At 40.6% G+C, this 24,581-nt stretch overlaps 2 protein-coding genes across 2 annotated transcripts in view; both read left to right on the top strand.

The window, feature by feature from the left end:
- Nucleotides 1-24,581, top strand: part of ttn.1 (titin, tandem duplicate 1) — a 192,133-nt gene that overhangs the window by 50,222 nt on the left and 117,330 nt on the right. The window contains 24 exon segments of the mRNA XM_070915106.1: nucleotides 9,686-9,976; nucleotides 10,620-10,907; nucleotides 10,982-11,098; nucleotides 11,725-12,007; nucleotides 12,148-12,331; nucleotides 12,780-12,860; nucleotides 13,531-13,798; nucleotides 14,175-14,384; nucleotides 15,293-15,370; nucleotides 15,450-15,476; nucleotides 15,795-15,848; nucleotides 15,949-15,993; nucleotides 17,006-17,074; nucleotides 17,528-17,599; nucleotides 17,829-17,906; nucleotides 18,641-18,681; nucleotides 18,760-18,880; nucleotides 19,327-19,416; nucleotides 19,582-19,665; nucleotides 23,243-23,329; nucleotides 23,538-23,633; nucleotides 23,855-23,944; nucleotides 24,182-24,256; nucleotides 24,429-24,518. Of these exon segments, the coding sequence (XP_070771207.1) occupies nucleotides 9,686-9,976; nucleotides 10,620-10,907; nucleotides 10,982-11,098; nucleotides 11,725-12,007; nucleotides 12,148-12,331; nucleotides 12,780-12,860; nucleotides 13,531-13,798; nucleotides 14,175-14,384; nucleotides 15,293-15,370; nucleotides 15,450-15,476; nucleotides 15,795-15,848; nucleotides 15,949-15,993; nucleotides 17,006-17,074; nucleotides 17,528-17,599; nucleotides 17,829-17,906; nucleotides 18,641-18,681; nucleotides 18,760-18,880; nucleotides 19,327-19,416; nucleotides 19,582-19,665; nucleotides 23,243-23,329; nucleotides 23,538-23,633; nucleotides 23,855-23,944; nucleotides 24,182-24,256; nucleotides 24,429-24,518 (2,919 nt within the window).
- On the top strand, nucleotides 20,268-22,826 carry LOC139292563 (neurofilament heavy polypeptide-like). Its single transcript, XM_070914923.1, has 4 exons — nucleotides 20,268-20,691; nucleotides 20,883-20,957; nucleotides 21,062-21,127; nucleotides 21,280-22,826. Exons 1-4 carry the CDS (start codon nucleotides 20,268-20,270, stop codon nucleotides 22,824-22,826), a joined length of 2,112 nt encoding a protein of 703 aa, XP_070771024.1.

The following is a 24,581-nucleotide window of genomic DNA, read 5'->3' as shown; positions in this document are numbered from 1 at the left end:
AGTCCAGATGGATGAAGGCGGGAAAGGAGCTGACCTCAGGCCAGAGATACAAAATACAGAACACAGACACCAGCTCTGTGCTCAAGATTATTAAAACAGAGAAAAGTGATAATGATGAATACACCTGTGAGGTTTCAAACTATGCTGGGTGCAGTTCTTGTAAGGCAGCCATTACTGTCTTAGGTCAGTTTATCCCAAAGTTTTATATCTTTTATGAGATTTTCTTGTCTATTTTATTCATACAACCAACTCAACATTGTTTTTGCACTTTGTATATAATAGATCAGATTATTAAACCAGCTTTTACAAGAGAACTGAAGGACACAGAAGGTATCAGAGGATCGTTTGCTCATCTGGAGTGTCTTGTATCGGGCTCCCTGCCGATGGCGATACAATGGTACAAAGATGAGAAAGAGATCCAGACTGATGAGAAACACAAATGCACATTTTATGAAAATGTTGCTTTCCTGGAAATTAGTCGTCTTGACAGTAAAGACAACAACAGCTATACCTGCATCGCTAAAAACCAGGCAGGATCTGCCCAGTGCTCTGGGATCTTGTTTGTTAAAGGTTAGAACTCATCTCACTATCAGTATTCTCTTGCTGTTTAAGGCATAATCACACACATATATATATGTTACTATGTTATAACAGAAGTGTTGGGTTTTGTCTGCCAACAGAACCACCATGCATTCTTGAAAAGCCTGAATCCATGAATGTTTTGTCAGGATCAACGGTTAAGTTTAATGTTTGTGTCTCTGGCACGCCACCGCTGACCATCAAATGGTTTACAAACAAGAAAGAGATTTTATCCAGTGCCAACTGCTCTGTGATTAAAGACAACACCTCAAGCTCACTGGAGCTCTTCTATGCCAAAGCTTCTGATTCTGGAGACTATGTCTGTGAAATGCAAAATGATGTGGGCTACAGTTCATGCCAGGCAGCACTCTTTGTAAAAGGTTAATATTAGTCTCTCACCTTTAATAGTTTTCTTTAATTTGTAATTTTTACCATACTGAAGTGTCTTCTGTATGTATTTCTTTCAGAAGCCGCTTTTTTCATTGAAAGACCTGAAGGTGTATCAGTAGTAAGAGTAGGGGATAGTAAGGTGTTCGAGTGCAAGGTTGCTGGTACTCCAGAGATCTCTGTGCATTGGTTCAAAGATGGAGCTGAGATTCATCAAAGTGTCAAACACAAGATGTCGTTTTTCAACTCTGTAGCCACCTTAGAGATTTGTAAAGTTAGTGAAAATGACAGCGGGAAATACTTATGCGAAGCCTGCAACGAAGCAGGCACAGAGAGTTGCACTCTTGAGCTAGAAGTAAAAGGTTGGTTTTTCCTTTACATGTTTACATCTTGTCAGTGCTTCAGTCAAGTCAAGTTCAAGTTAGATATTACATCACTGATACAAATCAAAGGTGGCCTTAGTTTGATTTGCTTTGTTATTTCAGAGCCTCCTTCATTTGTTGAAGAGCTGACGTCTCTTGAAGTTGTTAAAGGTTCCACAGCTGTGTTTGCTTGCAAAGTGGCAGGAAATGCTACATTTAAGGTCACATGGTTCAAAGATAAGAAGCCAATCAAATCCTGCCATAAGTATGTTAAAGTTGATAGTGAAAATGTGAGCTTGAAAATCCAGGACTGTAAAGTGGAAGATGTTGGTACTTATCAATGCGTGGTAGCCAATGAGGTTGGAAGTTGCACTGGCTTTGCAGCTTTGTGCCTGAAAGGTTGGTTTTACTGTTGATTGTACATTCCACTGACACACATTAGACATACAGCACTGTACACTTGCTGGTATTACAATGACATCTTTTCTTTGTATTAGTCCCTCCAACATTTGTTAAGAAGATAGAAAATGCCTCTACTATTCTGAAAGATGTCGCAGCCTTTCACTGCACTGTGGAAGGTTCTCTGCCTCTGTCAGTGCAATGGCAAAAAGACGAGAACTGGATCTCAGAAGATCCAAGGATCGAGAGAACATTTGAGAACAAAGAGGCCACTCTCAGGATTCCTGCCTGTGAGGCGACTGACAGTGGGAAATACACCTGCCAGGTGGTAAACGAGGCCGGGCAGGACAAATGCTGTGCCACCCTGGTAGTGATAGGTACCTCTGCTTCATGCTCAGTTCCTCTGCCTAACATTATAGCGACAACGACAATAACAAGTGCACTCAACCATTTTTCTTGGTGTTGTAGAACCACCTACGATCCAAGAGAAGCCAGAGGTAGTCAAAGTTACTTGTGGAGATCCGGTTAGTCTTGACTGTAGGATAGCTGGAACTCCTCAAATCAGTGTAAGATGGACCAAAGATTGCAAAGAGCTCCAGTCATGCAGAAAACATTGTCTCTACTATGAGAACAACCTCAGCAGTCTTAAAATACGGTCATCTCAGCTGGAAGACAGGGGAGAGTACCTGTTTAAAGCCACAAACTCTGTTGGGACTTGCAGCTGTAAAGTCATGCTGGTTGTTTTAGGTTTGTAAAATACTCTTCAACTTGTTCAGTTTGTTAGGACAAATATTTTAAGGTTAGGATTGTGTTTTTCGCTTGACTCTAATTATCTTTTAATATCATTTTAAACAGAAGAAGTAATTCCTCCAACATTCATTAGGAAATTAACAAATATTCAAGCAATTATGGGTTCAGTGGTTACCATGGAGTGCAAAGTGGCCGGTTCTCTTCCAATATCAGTTGAATGGAGCAAAGGGAAACAAAAGATCAACAAGAGCTCCAAATATCAACTTCTGCACATCGAAAATACTGTCTCACTTGAGTTGAAACTGACTGAGAGTGCTGATACAGGAGAATATTCCTGTAAAGTTACCAACAGAGCCGGCAGCTGTGTGTGTGATGGAGTTCTCACAGCTAAAGGTTAGCATTCGAAGGTCAGCTTTATCAAATTTTCGACTCAAAGGCTGTTAGTCATGTATCGTAATCATTTTTCCATTGGGTTTTAGTGCCACCAAGATTCGTAACTGAGCCTGAGTCTCAGGTTGTTATTCCAAAGTCTACTGTACTCTTCAGAAGTGTCTTTGAAGGAACACCTCCATTTATGTTGAAATGGTTCAAGGATGACATCGAACTCATCACTGGGCCATCATGTACGATTAGACTGGAGAAATATTCTTCTTCTGTAGAGCTCTTCTCAGTCGGGACACTGCAATGTGGGATTTATTCTTGCCAAGTTAGCAATGAAGCAGGCGCGGTGAAAAGTGCAGCAGAGTTGTTGGTGAAAGGTTGGACTATTCTTTTTTTCGTCCACCACCACCATCGCCACTCATTTAACTCCATCTTTTTTTCTCCATTTTCACAGCTCCTCTTTCTTCATTTTCATTTTCTCCACCTGACCACCTATTCATTTTTCTTACCAGGAATATCTATGTTGTTTTCAGAGTCACCTGCCATCTGTTACAACATCCAGACACCTGTCTGCATCCTCCATACGTCACACTGATGCTCAAGTCTTACATTATGCTGACGATAGTAACTTGATCTTTTTTTGACTTTGCAGAACCTCCTCAGTTTGTCCTGAAACTTCCTTCCACTACGTTTGTGAAGCAGTGTGAAGGACACCGTTTTGAATGCAAGTCCACCAGCGCACACTCCCTGAATATGTGCTGGTACAAAAATGACCAAAAGATAACCGATGGAGGCAACTATAAAATAATGTTTGTTGACTCGACTGCGTACCTCCAGCTGCGCACCACAAGGTTTGAGGATAACGGAGTCTACACCTGTGAGGCTCATAACGATGCGGGCAGTGCAAGCTGCAGCACCGTTCTCAGAGTTCAAGGTCAGCTTTCAATAGATATCTTGGCTACACATTGTTGCTTTGGGGATTTTTCCCCCTCTGAACTTGTGGAGCATGAAAGAAGGAATGAAAATCCCCTATGATGCAGATTTTGATATTTCGTTTGACCTTTTTGTGAGTGCTTTTCAAGAGACAAGTTTTTCCCTATTTTTGATGGAATGACTTAAAGTATACTCGACTTACCTCTTTCATGTTAATTTCTCTGATCTGATCAATATGTTATGACCTACCTTCCAATCATAGCATGAACATAAGCAAGTGTTTCCGTTCTCTCACGAATGATCATTGATTTTTCTGTCAACATCTGGATGGATTCCTCTGGCATGGACTGAACTTAAGCATGACCCTCAACAAGAAATTCTATCCCTTGGAACTGCCCGACCGAATTGCTTGCAGTGAGGACTTGCTTGTGCACAAATGTTACTTCTGTTAATATGTCTCGATATATTTTCCAGAGTCCCCATCCTTTATTAAAACTCCAAGCCCAGTAGAGGGCATTAAAGGAAAGGATGCCAGCCTACACTGTGAGGTGTATGGTACTCCACCATTCCAGGTTAACTGGTACAAAGACAAAAGGCCACTGAAGGAGAGCAGGAAATATAAGATGGTCAGTGAGGGCAGCACTGCCACCCTTCACATTATGAAACTGGAGCAAGATGACGGTGGTCATTACGAGTGCAGAGTGTCAAACAATGTTGGAACTGGATTCTGCCGCACTACCATTAGCCTTAAAGGTTAGTACAGAATTTGGGCCATTTCCATAGAGCTTAGTCTTAGTGCGATTACCTCTCCTCACCTTTGATCTTTCCATCACTATTCAGAACAACCAGCGTTTGTCAAGAAACTGATCGACGAGTCATTGAGTGTCGGTCAGCAGCTGACACTGACAGCTACAGTGAAAGGCTCTGAGCCTTTGACTGTGTCCTGGGTTCAGGACAAAGATCACATTCTCAGAGATGGTGACAACAGGAAGATCACCTATGAGAATAATGTGGTCACCCTTGTAGTGCCCAAGGCTGATTCGACCACAGCTGGTAAATACACCTGCCAGCTGAGGAATGACTCTGGAGTAGTGGAATCTGTTTCCCAAGTGATCGTTCTAGGTTTGTAATTTCAGACTTTACTACATTACCACCAATGACAGTGTAAGTATTCGTTTAGCTTAATATCTTCTTCCCTAATTTCTAGAACCCGCTGCTATTGTGGATAGCCCAGAGTCCTTGAATGTGAAGTCAGGAGAAAATGCAGCTCTTGAAGTCACAGTATCTGGCTCACCAGAACTGAAAACTAAGTGGTTCAAGGATAACAATGCGCTCTCTGCTGGTGCCAAGTATCAGATGTCCTTCACAAAGAAGGTTGCCGCCCTGAAGATTCAGTCTGCTGATAAAGCAGACGCTGGAGAATACAAGCTAGAGGTTACAAACCATGTTGGCACGGTCTCTTGCAAAACTAAGCTGTCTGTCTCAGGTTGGTGGCTATTGTATGCTTGCCCTTTCACAAACTTTTGTCTTATGAAATTTTGATCTTTTTAAGTAGGTGAATAAACTTGTTGTTTTTTTTGGCAATAGATAAGTTGATTCCACCAAGTTTCATAAGGAAGCTGAGAGACACCCACCTTGTTGTGGGAAAGCCTGGTGAGATGGAGTGTAAGGTCACTGGCTCTGTCCCTTTAACAACTTCCTGGTTCCACAACGGCCAGGAGATCAAGAGTGGGCCAAACTATGATATTAGCTGCACTGATAATAACTGCAAACTAAGAGTTCCAACAATCAAGATGTCAGATTCCGGAAAATACACATGTAAAGCTGTAAACACTGCAGGAGCCAGTGAGACAAGTGCTTCAATGAATGTGACAGGTCAGTAGATTTATATAAAGTCGAGAACAGAAAATTTCTAGGATGTTTTCCTTAGTACGGGATCGGGCTCATTACAGAAAGTTAATGATTACCTTACAACATCTTTTTTTATTTGAACCCAGAACATCCATCTTTTGTGGAAACACCTGAGGTGAAGGAAGCATTGCCTGGCAAAAACGTGCCTTTCTCAGCTAAAGTGAAAGGCAGTGCCCCACTGAAAGTTAAATGGTTCAGGGGAGCCAAGGAAATGCAGCATGGAAGGGGCTGCGAGATCACCCTGAAGGACGATGTTGCCACTTTGGTGCTTCACAGAGTTGAAAAGTCCCATGCAGGAGAGTATACCTGCCAGATCATTAACGATGCAGGGAAGGAAAGCTGCCCAGTTTACCTGTTTGTGAAAGGTTTGTTAGCATGATGGATATCTATTTTTAACCATCTATGCACTTCTAAAAGTGAATTTTATGTAACTGATCATGGAATTACCTCTCTCAGAACCAGTCCACTTTGTGAAGAAGCTGAGGGACATTTCCTCTGAAAAGGGCAAGCCTCTGAGGCTTGAGGTCACATACGCTGGAACCCCCAGGGTAAATGTGACCTGGAAGAAGGATGGTAAACTCATCTGGGCCTCTTATCAGTACAATGTGATCACCACGGACACCTCCTGCATCCTGGAAGTTCTTAACTCTGACCGGATTGAGGCAGTGGGTAGATACTCTTGCGAAGTAGACAACGGAGTCGGAAGTGACAGTTGCGAAGCACAAGTGTCAATTCTAGGTAAAATTATTATTGTTAGTTTTGTAGTTTCAGTTTTAATAATTCATGATCATGCATTCCTTAATTAATTCTTTCATTTGCTCATCCACAACTCAACATCTGTAGTTATACTAAATCATCATCATCATCTTTTACTTTAGAACGACCACACTTTGTTGAAAAGATGGAGCCAGTGGAGGTAACTGTGGGCGATGCAGTTACCCTGAAATGCCGTATTACAGGAACTCCTGACATCTCCGTAGCTTGGTTTAAAGCTGACGGAAAACTGCGCGAGTCCAACACTTGTTCAATGGACTTCACAGATGGTGTCGCCACTTTGAAACTGATCAAAACAACCAAGTTCGATCACAGTGAATACATCTGCAAGGCAGAGAACCGGGTCGGTTCAGCCTCTGTCAGCTGTAATGTGATGGTGAAAGGTGATGCTCGTTTTCCATACTTCTTGTTTCTATTTTAATGAATCCTGCTGATTGTGCATCATGTTTTAAGGACATATATTGTTCAACTGACTTGTTCAATGACATGAAACTAAAAAGATCCACCAGTTATATCTGTTAATGGATCTTCTCCTTAGAGTTCTCCCATCTTAAAGGCAGTGATTCATGCTCAATTTCTTTTGACTACCCAAAAAGAGTACTAAAGATTACCTCTGGAGCAACTCTTGGAAAAAATACTAATGTAGCTTCCTCTTAATAGTTCTCTCAATGTTTCTAATACAAGTTACATTTCATCTGCAAATAGCAAAATTAACACTGACATAGAGGCATACAAATGCATGGCAACATAACAATGGGCACATTTCTAACATCAGCATTGCTTCTCTCAGAACCTGTGCACTTTATCAAGAAGCTGGAGGACACTACTTTCGTAGTTGGTCTGCCACTGAAACTATTCTGCACATACACTGGAAGCCGGAGGGTCTCTGTCACATGGAAGAAGGATGGCAAGCTGATTTGGGCCTCTTATCAGTATAATGTTAAAACCACTGATTCAACCTGCATTCTGGAGGTCCTCAACAGCGACAGGCCTGAGACAGCTGGAACATACACTTGCGAAATTTCCAACGGAGCTGGAACCGATGTCTGCCATGCTTGTGTCAGCCTAGGTAAAGTCACAAACTCTTAACACATCATTTGCTTTTAATTCATCAACTGTGTCAACAATAGAGGCCCTCTGCTGTTGTCTAGTAGGCACAGTATGTTGCTGTAGTCAAGTAAAAATTACTTATCCCAGTTTAGACTACTGCAAGGTCTCCATTGCCTGCCTGCTTGCATAACATAATGTAGGTTACGTGCTACTAACCCAACCATTACTCCTCTCAGAACCAGCTCGCTTCGTGAAAAAGCTGGATGACACTTATTTCAGAATCTGCGAACCGTTTACCCTCAAGTGCACGTACACTGGAAGCCAGAAGATTTATGTCAGCTGGATGAAGGATGGCAAACCCATCTGGGCGTCGTACAAATACAACGTTAAAACTACCAACTTCTCCCTGGATGTTCTCAACAGTGACAGTCGGGAAGCTGTCGGGAAATATTCGTGCAAGATTTCCAATTCAGAGGGCACTGATATCTGCCATGCTATGGGTAATGGCTACAAGGGAGGTCTGGTGCCCTAGGCCTTAAGGTGGCGACCATGAACCAAAATGACCCAGGTTCTCGTCCACCCTCTGCAAGGTTTGCGTCTACAGTATTTGGGATGCAAATGGAAAGTAGTTAGTACTAGAATCTGGAATGAAGCATTTGCTGTCTTTGTATGAGATTCATGGTTTTTGTCATGGATCCTGACAAATAAATTTAATAAAATAAAATAAGACGACACCATGAGAAAGATAAATAGAAGAAACACTGAGTAAAACCATTGTGCAACTGAGGCTAGTGAAACACAAGCTGGCCCAGGAGTAGGGTGGGAGTCTGGCTCTCTATACGCTATACTCTGTATGCCACTTCACATAATTAAATTAAGGCTAATTGAATTTCATCAGTGAATAATAATGCTTCTCACAGAACCTGCTAGCTTCATCAGAAAGCTGGAAAACACCACATTCCGAGTCGGCGAACCGCTGACACTTAGAGTCGCGTTTATAGGTAGCCAACGAGTGAATGTGAGCTGGAGGAAAGATGGGAGTCTGATCTGGGCCTCATATCAGTACAATGTCACGACAACAGACTGCAGCTGTGTGCTAGAAGTCCTCAACAGTGACCGAGAAGAAGCTCATGGAAGATACACTTGCGAAATTTCAAACGCTGAAGTCTCTGACATCTGCCATGCTTATGTAAAACTAGGTAACACTAACCAACAACACAGTGCTTGTACTTCTCGTCATTCATTTCATGCATGAAGTGAACAATTCCTAGAGGTAACTACCAGGGCCACTCATAGCCTTTCCAATGCCTGTAACCTTTCTTACCTTCATGTACAGGTAAATCTTCCTCCATTCACACAGTCTCTCTTTCCACGCATGAGAACATCCACGGATTCCATAGGTTATTGTGCAGTCACATAGTCTTCCATCCTCCGCATTTAAAGATCAGTGGTTTCTATGACTGATTCAACATTGCTTCTCTAAGAACCCATTCAATTTGTCAAGAAACTGGAGGACGTCTGTCATGAGCTGGGTAAACCCTTGAGGCTGGAGTGCACTTACACTGGCAGCCTGAGGGTCTACGTGACATGGAAGAAGGATGACAAGCTGATCTGGGCTTCTTACCAGTACAATGTCAAAACCACAGACTCCTCCTGCATTCTGGAGGTCCTCAACAGCGACAGAGTTGCAGCCACAGGAAAATACACTTGCAAAATTTCCAATGCTGAAGGAACTGACACCTGTCATGTCAACACATTAACCAACACATTTCCTTCCATCTCACCCATTCCCCACATGTGGTTCCAATTACTAATGCTAACTTTTGATGGAGTTAGTGTTTCCACTAGTCCTTTATAATGTATTAGAGGTCCTTGAGAGCCTGTTTTCCATGTTGTTATGGTTGGGTCAGATAAATATTTGCTTGTTTGAAAAAGGTATTCGTGGACAAGTAGAGGTATTTGTTAATAGGGTGGATATTCTGCATTTGTTCGCTTTTGTGTTGCAGGTTGTTTTTATGTTGTCTTACATGCTGTGGCTGTCTGTTTTCCCTAATGCAAAGGCCCAGTGGCCTGGTGAATGATAAGTTGATTTAAAATTCGAACCATTTACACATGTCATAAAATGGCCTGATTTTCTTCACTTTCTCCCCCACTAACAGAGCGCAAAGTCCCTCCAAACTTCACCAAGAAGCCCTCTGAGTTCATGGTGGACTCTGCGGGTAAGATGGTGAAGATGGAGGGTCGGGTGTCTGGCTCCCAGCCACTGACTGTCACCTGGTACAAGGACAACAACGAAATCTACGGCTCTGACAAATACGATGTCAGCTTCAAGAACAACATGGCTGTGCTGTGTGTCAGAGACTCTGTCAGCTCTGACAATGGTGTGTACACCTGCACAGCCTCCAATGAAGCTGGAAAAGCTTCATGTCGGGTTTCTCTCACCATCTCAGGTATGAGTGTGTCGGTTTATATTCATTGTTTGACATTCAATAAGTTATCTAAAACTGATTATGATTGGGCTTTATGTTTTGTAGTGTGTTCTTTTGAAAGTTAATTGATCTTCAGGTCAATATATGCTACATCGTTAGTCAGCCTTGAATATTTTTGTTCTTAGTCACTCCAGAAAGTGGCACAGTAAAATTCAGCTACACGTCCTTGTGACACAGGTGGTGCTGGAAGCTTGATTTTTTAAAGCGATGCCGTTGAGTGGCCAGGAAGTTTGGAATAGTTGGTTTTTAATCCGAGGTTCTCCCAGCTGTCTTAGAGCTACATAACAGACTGAGAGCTATAACCTTCTTCACTGGAGGCAGAACAGAAACAGTGATGGATAAACACTTTCACTTTATTAAGATTCATATCCTCTTTCCTACGAGTCTGTTTGAAGAAAGGTGTGTATTTTTCTTTTTTTTAATGGTTTGGTCCATCTCAGGTTCGGGTAAGATAATTACTTGCGGGATCGAATACAAAGACTTCTTAGTCTGGTTTCCCTCTAAAGATTTGCCAAAGTCTGCAGAAGAAGCTCCAATGTCCTGCCCATCATATTACTGTTTGAAAAGCAAGTCTGTAGTTGTCCTGCTTCAATCACTCTTTCAGAAACTGGCCAGGCTCCAAAGTTTGATGTCCCTCTGGAGCCGATGACGGTGAGTGAGGGGGAGAAGCTGAGTCTCAAATGCCAAGTCAGCGGCTCTCCTCCACTGACCATCCAGTGGATGAAAGACAGGAGGGAGCTTAAGTCCAGCGGAAACACCAGAATCACATTTGTTGGCGGGACTGCCTGTCTGGAGGTCAGCCTGGTCTCAAAGCCCGACGCAGGCGATTACCTCTGCAAGGCCAGCAACGCTACTGGCAGTGACTTCTGCAAGTCCAGGGTCACTGTGAAAGGTAATGTAATCCATTTGTGAACAATGACAGTCAAATGTGACAACACTGCACTCACCTTCACGATTTCTTTCCAGACAAAGGAGCCAAGGCCGCCCCCACCGAAGCCGCCACCCCAGCTGCAGCTGCCCCGGTCAAAAGGCTTGACAACCTTTTCTTCATAGAGGAACCCAAAAATGTTTCTGTCACAGAGAGTAAGTAGATTTAGTTAGTAGATGTCTGGACCCGAGGCTGTTGGTCATTAACATTAACTCAGTGCTACTGGAATTTAGGAAAATCATTACCAGCCTCTACTAATGCTTGTTCTTGAATGATTGAGCTCTCAAATTTGCATTTTGCAAACATTACCAGGGAAAATAATTTCTATTTGCAGGAAATATTTGAGAAATAAACAAAATACAAATTATCTATATAGACTTTATAATTGTTGTTGTTTTTATGTTTGTATGTAGTGTATATTGTGTATATTGTGTGTTTTCATTTTATGTGTACTTTTGTCTGGATAGTTCAACATAGATAGAGATCTCTAACAAGTTTAATTATGGGTAGACACTGGGTATATACTACTTTTAGGTGTGGTGTGATATGTCCATATCAAAGACACAAGTAAGAAGAACTATTTATTACTCATACTCATACCCATAACCTAAACAACCAAGGTAACAATTCAGTGTCTGAACTAAAGGGTCACGTGTTGAAAGAAATGAACTGTAGGACAGATGAAGCCTCTCGCAGATTATATTCATTTAAAAAGAGCAACATTTATAAGATAATACAGTAGATCACTGAAAAATGACATATAATGAATGTTTCTTTGCAGAGGGCACCGCAACCTTCATTGCCAAGATCGGAGGTGACCCAATCCCCAGCGTTAAGTGGATGAAGGGCAAATGGAGGCAGATCACCCCCGGTGGTCGTATCTCCATCGAGCACAAGGGCCAGGATGCCAAAATGGAAATCAGAGAGGTGACCAAGTCCGACTCTGGTCTCTACAGATGTGTTGCCACCAACAAACACGGAGAGATCGAGTGCAGTACTGAGATGGAGGTCACCAAAAAGGAAGAAGTGGAAGGAATTGGAGACATAAGGACAAGGCTGAAGAAGTAAGATTTCTTTGTCGAAGTTTCAGGGAAACAGAAAAGTGGACATCTAGGACATATCGATTGTTTGTCACAGAATCTCTGTATACTGGTCTTGTTGACAAGAAGACACCTTCTCTGGTTGTGTATTTGATATTTGTCAGGACTCCATCGAAGCAGAAGAGTCCCAAGAAAGATGAAGACATCGATATTGTAGAGTTACTCAGAGGTAACGACCCCAAAGACTACGAGAGGATCCTGCGGGAGCACGGCATCCATGACTACCGCGCCATCCTCCAGGCTGTCGAGTTCCTGAAGAGGGAGAAGGAGATGGAGAGTGGAAGAGCGGTGAGAGAGACAAAATGGCAGACATATAGCAGATCCTGGTTTGAGTTGTGGTGGTTTGAGTGGAATTCAAAATTTCATGTTAGGTCTAAAGTTTTGCTTTGAAGATTCAGCTACTCAAAACATCTACAATAGTAAGATAAGAATAGACTTAATTGATCCCCATGCGACAGCAGCACAGAGTTGGACAGAAGAAGAAAACAGAACTAAAGATGATGGATCTCGTTACCTTTGGACAGAGCCAGGCTAACTGTTTTCCCCCTTTTCCAGTGTCGAACTATTCCTTTCAGTTACAGGTTGTTAATTTCCCTCAGTGGAAAATTCAAGAGAACTAGGACATGCATGTTTTGCTGACACGTCATTACAGTGGTATAGAAAAAGATGAAGCATAGCACATAAAGATGTTGTTGCCCTAATTGACTTTTGTTAACCGTTGTCTTTCCTGCTGCAGGAGGTGGAGCATGGTGGCCGGGTTGAAGAGGAAGACATGGCCCGACTCATCCAGCAACTGGAGGGACGTGTCGGCACAGAGGTAACTTTCTAAGGATTTCCAAGTCTTTCCATGAGATTTATAGCCAATACGACGCATCAAAACATTCCTGCATCAAGCAAAATCCAGATTCTGCATCAGTTGTAGAATGAATGAATGTTGTACCACAGTAACAGTAACAATGTGACACAAAACATGAAGCACAGAAGCTCGTCATCCGGAGATTATGACTGCATGAATCCATTTTTGGCGGAGAAACAGCTGAAAGTCACACATCACCTCATCAGGTGGATGTTTAGTAACAGTTTGTTGCAAATGTGAAACAACGCTGTAATTTCAACTGGGGATGGGGGGTGTCACCTTCACTTCCTTTACCTCCAAAATCCAAATTTGTAGTTTCAGTTTAATTTCCTCACTGAAACATCTGTATCCATATGAGAGAAGAGGGGTTACACCTCTACATCTTATAGCTGGAGGTTGTTGGGATTTTATGCAGCCTGAAAGGAAGACCTGCAGACGATAGTCAGGGCTGAAAAAAGCACATTTCTTCGTTAGATTTATATAAATGTATCTGTGCAAACTTTGGGATCTCCGCTAGAATTTGAAATATAGTTTTGTAGATTTGAACCAAGTTTAAGCTAACAACATGAGTCTGGAAAGACAGACCAATCAGAGTTTGCGCTGATGATTAAAACTGATTTGGAAACCTCAGCCCGTCTCTGTGATGGAGGACATCAGCGACCAGACAGCAACTGAGAACCAGAGCACCACCTTCGAGTGCCAGATCCGGATCAACTACCCGGAGATCACTCTCACCTGGTACAAAGGCACCCAGAAACTGGACAACAGCGACAAGTACGACATCAGCAGCGTGGGCGACCACCATTATCTGAAGATCAAGAACTGCATGGTCAAAGATCAGGGCAACTACCGCGTGGTGTGTGGTCCTCACATCTCTAACGCCAAACTCACCGTCACAGGTAAGAGAGTGTTTGAACTTCCCATCCTGTCTGATGGACACCTGTCTGTATGTCTGTAACATCTCCTCCTGTCCCACTCCTTTATTTTATTATCAGGAGCAGGTTACAAGACAGGTAAGCAGTATGACTCCAAACTAACAAAACTCTGACCTCTTTGAACCTGCTGGTTCACATCTGATGAGTTTATTTTTGTGTTTTGTGGATTTCTGTTTCCTGTTTTTGTTCTGTGTTTCTTTAATATTAAACTTAACATTTAGTCAAAACTATAAAGACTATAAAGAACGAGGTCATCAAATCAATAAAATAGTCGATGTCATAAACTAGCATTAAGCTAATATTGTGGAATCAGAAATTAACTCTGATTGTCTGGTTTTAGCCGACCAAATTCAGTTCACTAAATGCATCAGAAGCATCGAGGTCAATGAACGCCACTGTGCCACCTTCGAGTGTGAGTTGTCCTTCGACAACGCCACCGTCACATGGTACAAAGACTCATGGGAGCTTAAAGAGTGCCCAAAATATAACTTCAGGACTGACGGCCGACGGCACTTTATGACCATCCGCAACGTAACACCAAAGGATGAAGGTTTGTTAAAAAGTGAATTTAAACTGAATATTTTACTCTGGAGAGATGACTCTAACTGATCCATTCTAACTCAGTCTGCTTTGTTATCTTATTTTAGGGATGCACAATACTGACAAATTTCTTTTAATTATTTGATTGAATCTTGCAGTTTTAGCATTTACCTGGTCTGGGGCCAAAACAGTAGCACAACAAACGTCAGGAAGTTAATGTTGTTTTAGCCCCCCAAAAACAGTTTATTTTTTAAATACATTTTATGTATACAAATACATTTTATAATGTGCAAATATTCAGAATGGCAATAATAAAAGAAAAGAAATGAACTTGTTCTGATTAATATTCTTCAATTCTCCTTCAGTTGTGCGGCCTTAAATGAGTCGGTCACACCAGCTTTTAAAATCAAATTCACTCAGTCGCAGGGGTGAAGAAAATCCACTCAAACCTTTTGTGTCAAGTTCAACTTTGAACACATGAATTCACCCTGTTGACTAATAACAGTTAGAGACAGGAGGACATCAGACTGATACGGCTGTTAATACACTGTGGACACTTATTGTCCCATTAGCGACAGAGCTAACTCGAAGTATTTCCCTTCTTCAATAAAACTCTTTATTGAATGAAATGGTATAGAATCCTGAGAGTAAAATGTCACGGGGAGTAAACAGTCCAGTACAGAGAAAACATGAAGAGCCGCTGTGACGTAGAATGTTTCTGGCTGGCTAGCCTGTTAGCAGCTAGCTCGCCGGCTGCAGCCGTTCACCAACTACAAAGACGTGCTGATACATTTTCTTGTGCCACTTTCTGGTGTGACCAGGGTTTTATTATGATTTTTAGTTAACGTGTCTTCAAAAATGAACTTAAAACAACATTAAGTAATATAATCAGCATTAATAATGTCTTCACTTCGTCAGGCGTTTACTCCGTGATCGCTCGTCTGGAGCCGATGGGAGAAGCTCGAAGCACAGCTGAGCTTTACCTTTCAGGCAAAGGTTTGTACGTTTGATCACACAGCTAAAGTTAAACTTAGTCAGCAGTTATAATAACATTTTGTACCTTGTCCTTTCACAGAAATTGGGTTAGGAAGGGTTCCTCAGGGTGAGTATTTAAAAAAAACACTGCAAATTGATGACAGTAAAACTGAACATGTCTTCAGGTCTAAACCAGTAAACAAAGGAATCCAACTTGTAGTGTTGATTTCCAATTTAAGTCACATTGAAAAAGTATCCTTTACATTGAAGTATGAGAAAAGACTCAAACATTAACAAATAAAACAGATCTTTTATCAGCAGATTGGTGAACATTATTACAATGTCATAGTGAAATAGAAGAATGTGAAGTTTTACTGTCAAAACTAAAAAATAGTTCCGTTAATTTCAACATTAATTGAAGATGTATTTGTGGCTGAACCTTTAGATGTCCCAGACACATCAGTTCATGTACCAGAGACAGCTTCGATGGTTGTTAGAGGTGAGTCTGGGACCGTTTCTGCCAATCAAACTTAAATTGAACTCTTTAACACCGACGTCACTCAGCTTGTTTCATTCATAAATGTCTTTTCTACCAAAAGATTCCTCCGAATTTTATCACTACGAAGAAAGAACAGAAGTGAAAGGTACAAAAAATTGTGAATCATGAAATTAGTACTAACTATCATCACTTCCAATGCTATTCATTAAAGAAATGTGATTCACTGAGTATCTGCATTCAAACATTAAACCATTCCATCCTAAAATGCTCCATCCTTTGACTCTCATCCTGAATAACTGTGTGATCATTTTGAACTCAACCATCGTCCCACCTAATAACTCAAATCCCATCTCAATGTTTGAAGTAGTTTCTTATAACAACTCAATGATTTAACTTCAATAACAATTCATTTATGTTCTGATATATTTAGAATATCACTAAATGGAAACAAATGTACAGAAGAGGATTATGACCCAGAATTCCTACTTAAATATCAAATTATGAAATTGGATTTATTTTTTGATTAAAGCCACGTTTTAACTCACATGTCCGAGTCTGACTCATGACTTTTATGTCAGAGTTTGTCTGAATTCTGAAATCAAAAACTAATTTTTCAAATAAAAGTTTGAGATTTAAATTTGAATTCTGACTTTAATCTGAAGTGTAAAGTCAGATTCAGTGTCAGATTAGTTGAGAATAATACGAGAACTACGAGATTGTTTCACATAATCTTCTTCTGCACAAACATAAACTTTGTAGTGATGAAACACTTGACCAGAGATTTCTCTAACATCTGATTATTCTTTAATGATGTACTGTAGCTTTTGAAAGTGTGACAGTTCAAGAAGAGACAGCTTCTGTTCTGTACTCCGTCACAGGTATCAACATTATTCTGTTTTATAAAATAACTCCATCATCATCATAAAAACTGTCATCAGTTTTCTGTCTGTGTCTTTAAACATCTTTTTGTGTCTATCTGTTGTGTTTTTACCGATGTCCTTTACCATCGTCTCCATGTTTCTTCATTGATTGTTATTTATTTGCAGTAAATCTGCCTAATTTCATCCTTATTAACCTCAGATGATTCAAGACCTGTGACAGTCCTAATATGTCAGAGTCAGGTTCTTATTTCTACGTTCACTTTTTTTCTTCACCAGAAGAGAAAAAACCTGTTGAAGAAATTATTGAGAGGACTCAGGTCGACATAAGAGAACAAATTCCTGAAGGTATAATTGCTTTTTAAAAAGGCAAACTGGCTGTTCCATAAAGCTTGTGGCTGTAGTGTAATGAAGCCGCTGATCAGAACCGCCACTCTGCTAGTCACCATGTTTGTCTGTCCACTTGGTTTAAATGTCAAATGCTTGAAACACTTCAAACGCCAGCTGCTGCTGCTGCTTGTAGAAGCTTTTCTTTCCTCACAGTTGTAACTCAGTGTTTGAGCACTTGAACTGTTTTTGCTGTAAATCATCTTTTGTTCTTGTCATTCTCCTACTTTCATGTTTTATCCCTCTTATTCATGTTTGTCTTTCATGTTTTTTACTCTTCTTCACCCAGACTTATGTCTCTTACGCTCTTATTAACCCTTACTAAAGCTTCCTGTACAGTAGATGGCAGAAAGTAGAGTAGAAAGTAGAGCTCAGCCGCCATAGTTTTAATGTGAACTTTCTTGATCTTTCAAGTTCCTGAGGTTTACAGGAAACCAGAGGAGAAACCCTCTGAGCCTGCAGTTCCACCTCCAGCTCCAGTCAAAGGTATCTGCAACTACCTCTTCTTATTTTCTTATTCTTCTGTATGTACTTCTGTAATTCTGTCTTATTTATGTATCTTGTGTCGTGTTTTTTTAGATCTTTATTCTTCAGTCACATTGTTTGTTCCTTTCTTCATTTATTTCTGTTCCTCTTAAAGACCTAATAATAGAAGAGTCTTGATGTTAGCATTTATTGTGGTCAGAAAACTGAAATCAATGATAATATTTTAAAGTACCTGAAGCAAAGAAGACACAACCCGAAGTAACGGTCGCTGCTCTGCCTCAGCGAGACGAATCTCTGGCCCCGGAAGGTAATGTTTATTTTGTTACTGTTATTTTTTTTGTTTATGATCTTTGAGAGTCTTTATTGGCTCACATTCTTCATATAAGACATACAAAAAAGAGATGGAAAACTTTTCAAATTGCATCAAAAATTGCAAAAACAATTAATCAATTAAACCTGTAGCACATTTCTTTCCATTGTTTATTCTGGGTATACATTGCAAAAGAAATACAACATGAAAGCATTCTGAATTTATATAAAAAACAAACATGCATTTTTTTTAGGATTTTCAAAAATAAATGAAATCTTTAATTTTTTTACACAAACATATTTATAAATTCTATATATATTTATATTATTTTGTAAGAAATATTTTTTTACACTATTTTAGCATGAAATTTGACAGGGTAGGACATTTTACGCTTGGGTAAAATCCCACAATCCTATCCATAATATCTCTATCAAATAAAACTCTTAAGATGAACACTTTTTCTCTTGAGGGCTGTCTGCATAGCTTAAAGTTGTCTAAAGTAATTCTGAAGTGATCCTCTTCAGCTATACTCTGGGTTTTTACAATGTGTAAAGAGCATTGTGTTCTTGGCTGTCCGTCTGTCAGTTGTTTGGCTATCTGTCAGTCTGTCTGTTATATTTGTCTCTTTATATGTTTTGTGTGTTATCTTTTCCTTCTTATATCCCTTTAACTCTTAAAGCTGTATGTGCTCTGTGTTGACTGACAGTAATATTTCTCTGTTAACCTTGAAGAACCATCATTATACACCAAGCCAGAATCTGAACATGAGAAAGTGACTGTTCACCGAAAGGTCAGTCCTGAACCTTATCAACCTGAGTCTACAGTGGAGCCAAAAACGGTTCATCCAGAGCCTGAAGTGGCACTTCAGAAACTGGCGGTGCCTGAGCCTAAAGTGCCCACAATTAAGCCTGAACCTGAAGCACAGAAAGTTGAAGTCACCAAGAAAACACCAGAAGCCCCTAAACCGAGAGGTAAAGTAGTAAACGCTTTGCATTACTACTGGAAAGACATTGTGTTATACAGTACGTCTTTCTTGTTGTTTTGTTTCATGTTGCAGTGATCTAAGTGTATAACTCTTCAACATATATACGTATTTGGAGTTGACAGCATATGGGTTTCAAGGCGTTTGGATACGGCTTTCTATATAATCCCTGTACAAACTAACTCTAGAAATGAACGTCACAAGTGGAAAACATTTAAATTTTCTCTAAAATGCCAGCTGTAGACAGTGTCTTTTCTCATCTTTGAAGTCTTTGATATGTGTTGTCATGTGATTGGCTTTCTGTAATACAAATCAATCTGTGTTGTGTGTTATGTTCTCAGATTATGTGTTTGTGCTAAGCACTCGTTAGAGTGCAGTTTAATGTTGAAGCCGTTACCAGTAGGTTACTGAACTTATATATAATGTTCTTTAAAGCACCAGAGCTACCAAAGCCTGAAGAACCTGTAGTTCAGCCAACTGCAGCCAAGGTTACTCCCCCAACACCGGAATGTCTTCTAGCTAAAGGTATTGATCATTGACCTTTGAAATCTTCAGTTGTGCTGCTTCATTTTCTCTCATATCTTCTTTTAGACTTTGAATTCACTCGTTAAGAGTGTAATCTTTGATTCCATGTTAGCCTTGGTCATTACCTATAGGTTAAACAATACATAATGTTCTCTTAAGTGCAAGATGTACCCAGACCAGAGGAACCTGTAGTTCCACCATCTGTACCACAGGTTACTCCACCCAAGGCTGAAGCTCTTCCAACTAAAGGTACTAAAGATGCTGTTAATAGGTTGCTTTGTTGTATTGCTCTGCTTTATGTTTATGTTGCTTATGTTTTAAGTTTGTTTAGTTTTATGAATTTCTACTTGAAGTGCTGTTGAAAGTGTCATATGGAAAGTAATTTCTCCAAAATACCTTCTATGTATATCTTTGAGCACGCTAGGCACTCGGTAGAGTGTGGCTTACACTTTTTTTTCAAAATATGGTTAACAAGATAATCATCTTATAATTTAATGTTCTTCAAAGTTGTCTCAGAACCAAAGACATCTGAACCGCATCTCCTGGCTGGTAAACCTGAGCCAGAAGCACCACAGTATATCTCTGAAACAAAACCAGAGGAACTGAAGAAGATTCCAGAAATACCAAAGACAGAACCCAAGAAAGTACTAGAAGAAACACAGATGGTTCCTGAACCATCAATGAAGGTTCCAGAAGAACCAAAAAAGGTTGTGGAAGAAACAACAAAGGTTTCTGAAGCACCAAAAAAGATTCCAGAAACACCAACGAAGGTTCCAGAAACATCAAAAATGGTTGCAGATGAACCAAAAAAAGTTGCAGATGAACCAAAAAAGGTTATGGAAGAAGCAAAGATGGTTCCAGAAACACGAAGGAAGTTTCCAGAAAAACCAAAAGAGGTTGTGGAAGAAACAAAGAGGGTTCCTGAAGCACCAAAGATGGTTCCAGAAACACCAAAGAAGTTGCCAGAAGAACCAAAAGAGGTTATTGAAGAAACAAAGAGGGTTCCTGAAGCCCCAAAGATAGTTCCAGAGGCACCAAAGAAGGTTCCAGAAGAACCAAAGTGGGTTCCTAAAGCACCAAAGAAGGTTCCAGAAGAACCAATGAAGGCTCAAGTGGCACACAAAATGGTTACCAAACCACCAGTAGAGCCAGAGAAAAGTGCAGAGCCTCCAAAATTAGTAACAGAGGAACCAGTGCAGTGCCACCAAGTACCTGCACCACCACAAGATTTGGAAACACCAAAACAAATTCCTCAGGCTAAAAAGCCTCAGCAAGGTAGATATGTCTGCAAACATGACACATTTTAATATCTTATCAACTAATCCTTACTCATCTTGATTTTTTACCTCACTATTTGTATATTTTATTCTGAGGTGCCATAGCACATTTTTTGCTTTGTTTTGTCCTGATGTCTTTGCTGTTATGTGTGTTGACTGTTTGCTACATCATATCAATTATCAAAACAGTAAAACAGAGGGAGATACCACAGAAAACCGCAGCACTAGCTAAACCAAAGCTGGAGGCGGGTACAGCCATCAAAGGTACGCTTAAACTTACAAATGTTTCTGGGGTACTTTTAGAAAGTCAGCACAAATATCCATCAGTTTCTTGTAGTTTGACTAGACTAATTTGTCCCTGAAACCAGATGAGGGCCTTCCTTCTGGAAAAGTATCAGTCCAGCCAATGTCTAAAGAAAATCCACAGCAGAGAGGTATAGATGAATTATACTTGCAGTTTAGTTATAAAATGAGAATCACCGTAGGATATATACCCCACTGAAATCTTTGTTTTTGTGTCTGTTTTTGTCTTGTTGTTTTCCTCTTGGCCACCGCTCCATGGTGCAAATCTCTTAAAAATGACCAGTTCCCCTGGTGACTGATCTTAAGCAAACAACAGTACTGCTTGAAGATAGCAGGGAGTCTTCGCTGAAGAGGGATTGTGGAAAAAAGATTTCTCTGGCAGAAGAAGTTGGTCATAGGCAAGAGAAAGCCAGGACAAGAGAAAGGGGAGTAGAGCTCAGGGAGTCAATTGCAAGAGAAAAAATCACTTTGAAAAGAGAGATAAGACAACAAATGTTTTTTGAAAAGGAAGAGGGTGAAGTTTCTACATGGTGCAGTGGAGATGAGCAAGTTGAAGATACTGAGTCATTAGAGGACATTGAGCCAGCATACATAGAATATAAGGCTGAAACACTGGAGGACACTGAATCTCATGATGATGAAGACTTAGCTCCAGAGGACAAAGCAGTGGACCAGAGAGAAGAAATGTCTTTTAGGTCTGTCTCTCCACCTCTAAAGAAAGCTGCCCTTCTTCCATCAAAGAGAGACATCACACCTCCACCTGAAATTACTCGTCCTACTAGGAAAGAAGTTTCTGGATTGACATCCCAAAAAGAGGTACAGGCATACAAGAAGATTCCTCAAGACAGGAAGCTCAATGAAGCTGACATTACCTCAACTTATCCAGAGCAGAAAAAATTTACTGAATCATTTGTATCAGTACATCATGAAGAAATTGATGAAGAAACTGTCTCTCCAATGGAGGATATTGTTAAACATAAAATCTCTGATACATCTAAAGAAATCACTGCACCAAAGAAGCCAAGAGTACCTAAGGAAGTCACTCTTTTGAAGCAACCTGACTCTGTTGAAGTGAAAGAAGTTCAATCTGAAAGAGCTATGTTTCGTAGGAAAACTGTTTCACCTCCTCCTAAACACAACTTAACTCAAATTCCTCCCCAAACCACCCTCTCTCATCCTATGACAACCGTTACTCCCAATAAAGAGTCTCCAAAAAAAGAAATAACAAAAACTCCCAAAGCTGCAGGAAAAATGTATCTTGAAGATACTGTGCCTCTGGAGGAACCATCTCCTGTGTCGGAGGAAGTGTCTTTTGAAGAAGAACTTGTCCCAGCAACAAGATCTATCCCAGCAAGTAGGGAAGAGTCACCTCCAGTTCCAGCCCGAGTTCCTTTATGTGAGACAGTAGTCTGTCTTGAGGAAGAAATTTCACCACCAAAAGAAACTGTTCTGCCTACAAAGAAGACTTCTCCTGCACTCCTTAAAGCAGTTGCTGCTCCTAAAGAAGACTTCCCCCCAGAAGAACTGACTCTACCCAAGAAACCTATCTCTAAAGACAAGGTTACTCCAACTAAAAAATCTCTAAAAGTTCCACCACAGAAGAAACCTCTTCCACCTGAAGAAGAAGCTCTCACATCTAAGAAACCTGCTTCTCTGTCACAAAAAGTAATCACCCCCGAGGTGGATTCTTCTGAAGAAGCGAGAACCACCACAACTAAACCTCCACCAACAAGAGAGGATGACAAGAAAGCGAAGAAGGGAACACAGGAGATAGAACAAGAAACTCTTCAGAAAGGTATTCTTTCTTATTTGAGCTGCACAGGCTCATGATCGCCATAAGATCAACCCCTCTTTAAAGAGACTTATCGTGTCACTTTTACTGCACTCACACATCTTCCAAAATGGTCTTGAATAATAAGAAAAGATGGAACAGTTTACACTAATCTTCACATCTTTACAGTAAGCCGCGTTCGTCCATTGTCTGTAACATGTTGTTATGTCACTACTGTACAAGGTACACCATGTACTGAGGAACACACTTTCTTGGTCTAATAAGATCTTTGATGGTTGAGTTTTTGTTTTTCCTTCATCAGTTGACATTCTTTCACATTTCCAATCTTGTTGCTTCTTCTACTTGTCTGTGCTGTTTGGAATAATTCATGTCTAAATCATCTTTGGTAATTAAGAAGTGTTGATTGACCATGTTGTTGTCTTGGTCGTGATCTTGGCATCTTGTATCCCCAAAGAGTCTTCTCCAGAGGAGAAGAAACTGTCTGCACTAGCGGCAAAGCCTTCCCCTTCTCCTCCTGCAGCCAAAGGTGTTCCACCTGCAGGTAGTCTGTTCAGTTTGTACTTTCCTCATCTTTGCTGGTTCATCAAGAGTCAGCTATGTTGTTTTTCATGTTGTCCATTTGTTTGTGTTGTTCTTATTGTCTCACTTGTCTTCAGGTTTCCATGTTTTTAACTTTTTGTGTCCTTGTTATGTTTTGACAAAGCTTATTGTTTTCTTAGTTATGATCTTGGCATCTTGTATTCTCAAAGTGTCTCCTCCAGAGGAGAAGAAACCATCTGCACCAGCACCAAAGTCTTCACCTCCTCCTCCTCCTGCTCCTGCAGAGAAAGTTGCTCCTCTTGCAGGTAGTTTCTTCACTTCTTAACCTATATGTCTGTCTGTTTACTGTTTTGTTTTCTTTGCTGGCCCATCAAAAGGTATCCTCATGGTATTCTTTTTCCCATTGTCATTTCACTTGCTTTCTACTGTGTCCTCAGTCTTATATTGCATTGTTTCAATGAAACTGTCTGTCTTGATTGACCATGTTGTTATCTTGGTCGTGATCTTGGCATCTTGTATTTTAAAGTGTCTCCTCCAGTGGAGAAGAAACCATCTGCACCAGTACCAAAGCCTTCAGCTCCTGCTGCTCCTGCAGCCAAAGTCGCTCCTCCTGCAGGTAGTTCTTTCACTTTGTTTTGTGTTACTTAAAGACACTGTCCTCTGTTTGTGTTACTATGTTTTTGAAGCTAGAAATCCTCCATGTGGTCTGGTTTTTGTTACGGATTACTTTCTGTTTGTTTTATCCATGTGCCCTTGTCTTCAACATCTTTAATCTTGCCTCTCTTTTAATGTCTTGTCACTGTCATATATTCTGTTCTCTTGGTTGTGACCTTTGGTATATTGTACTCCTAAGTGTCTCCTCCAGAGGAAAAGAGACTGTCTCAACCAAAACCAAAGCCTCCAGCAGAAAAAATCGTTCCTCCTACAGGTAGTTTCTTCTGTTCATGTCATCCATGTTCTTTAATTCCCTGTTTGTCCTGATTTAAAGAAATCTGTTAGCCGGGATTCTTTAATTTTGTCTGTTTTGTTGAAGTATCCGTCAGTTGTTGCTTGTTTACCAGATCTTTGCCAGTGATTTAATGAAGTTGGCATTCTTGTAGCTCAAGTTGCACCAGCGGAGAAGAAACCCTCCCCACCAGCCATAAAGGCTGAACCCTCTCCTGTATCAGAGGAAATCTCTCCGCCTGAAGGTAACATCTCTTCTGTAACTTTGATTTATGTTGTTCTCTTCTGTTTGTCTTCCGCTTTGAAGG

The sequence above is a fragment of the Enoplosus armatus genome, chromosome 11 (genome assembly GCF_043641665.1).
Source record: "Enoplosus armatus isolate fEnoArm2 chromosome 11, fEnoArm2.hap1, whole genome shotgun sequence".
Classification (NCBI taxonomy): domain Eukaryota; kingdom Metazoa; phylum Chordata; class Actinopteri; order Centrarchiformes; family Enoplosidae; genus Enoplosus; species Enoplosus armatus.
Note: the sequence above shows the minus strand (reverse complement) of the source record. Positions and strands in the feature narration are given on the sequence as shown.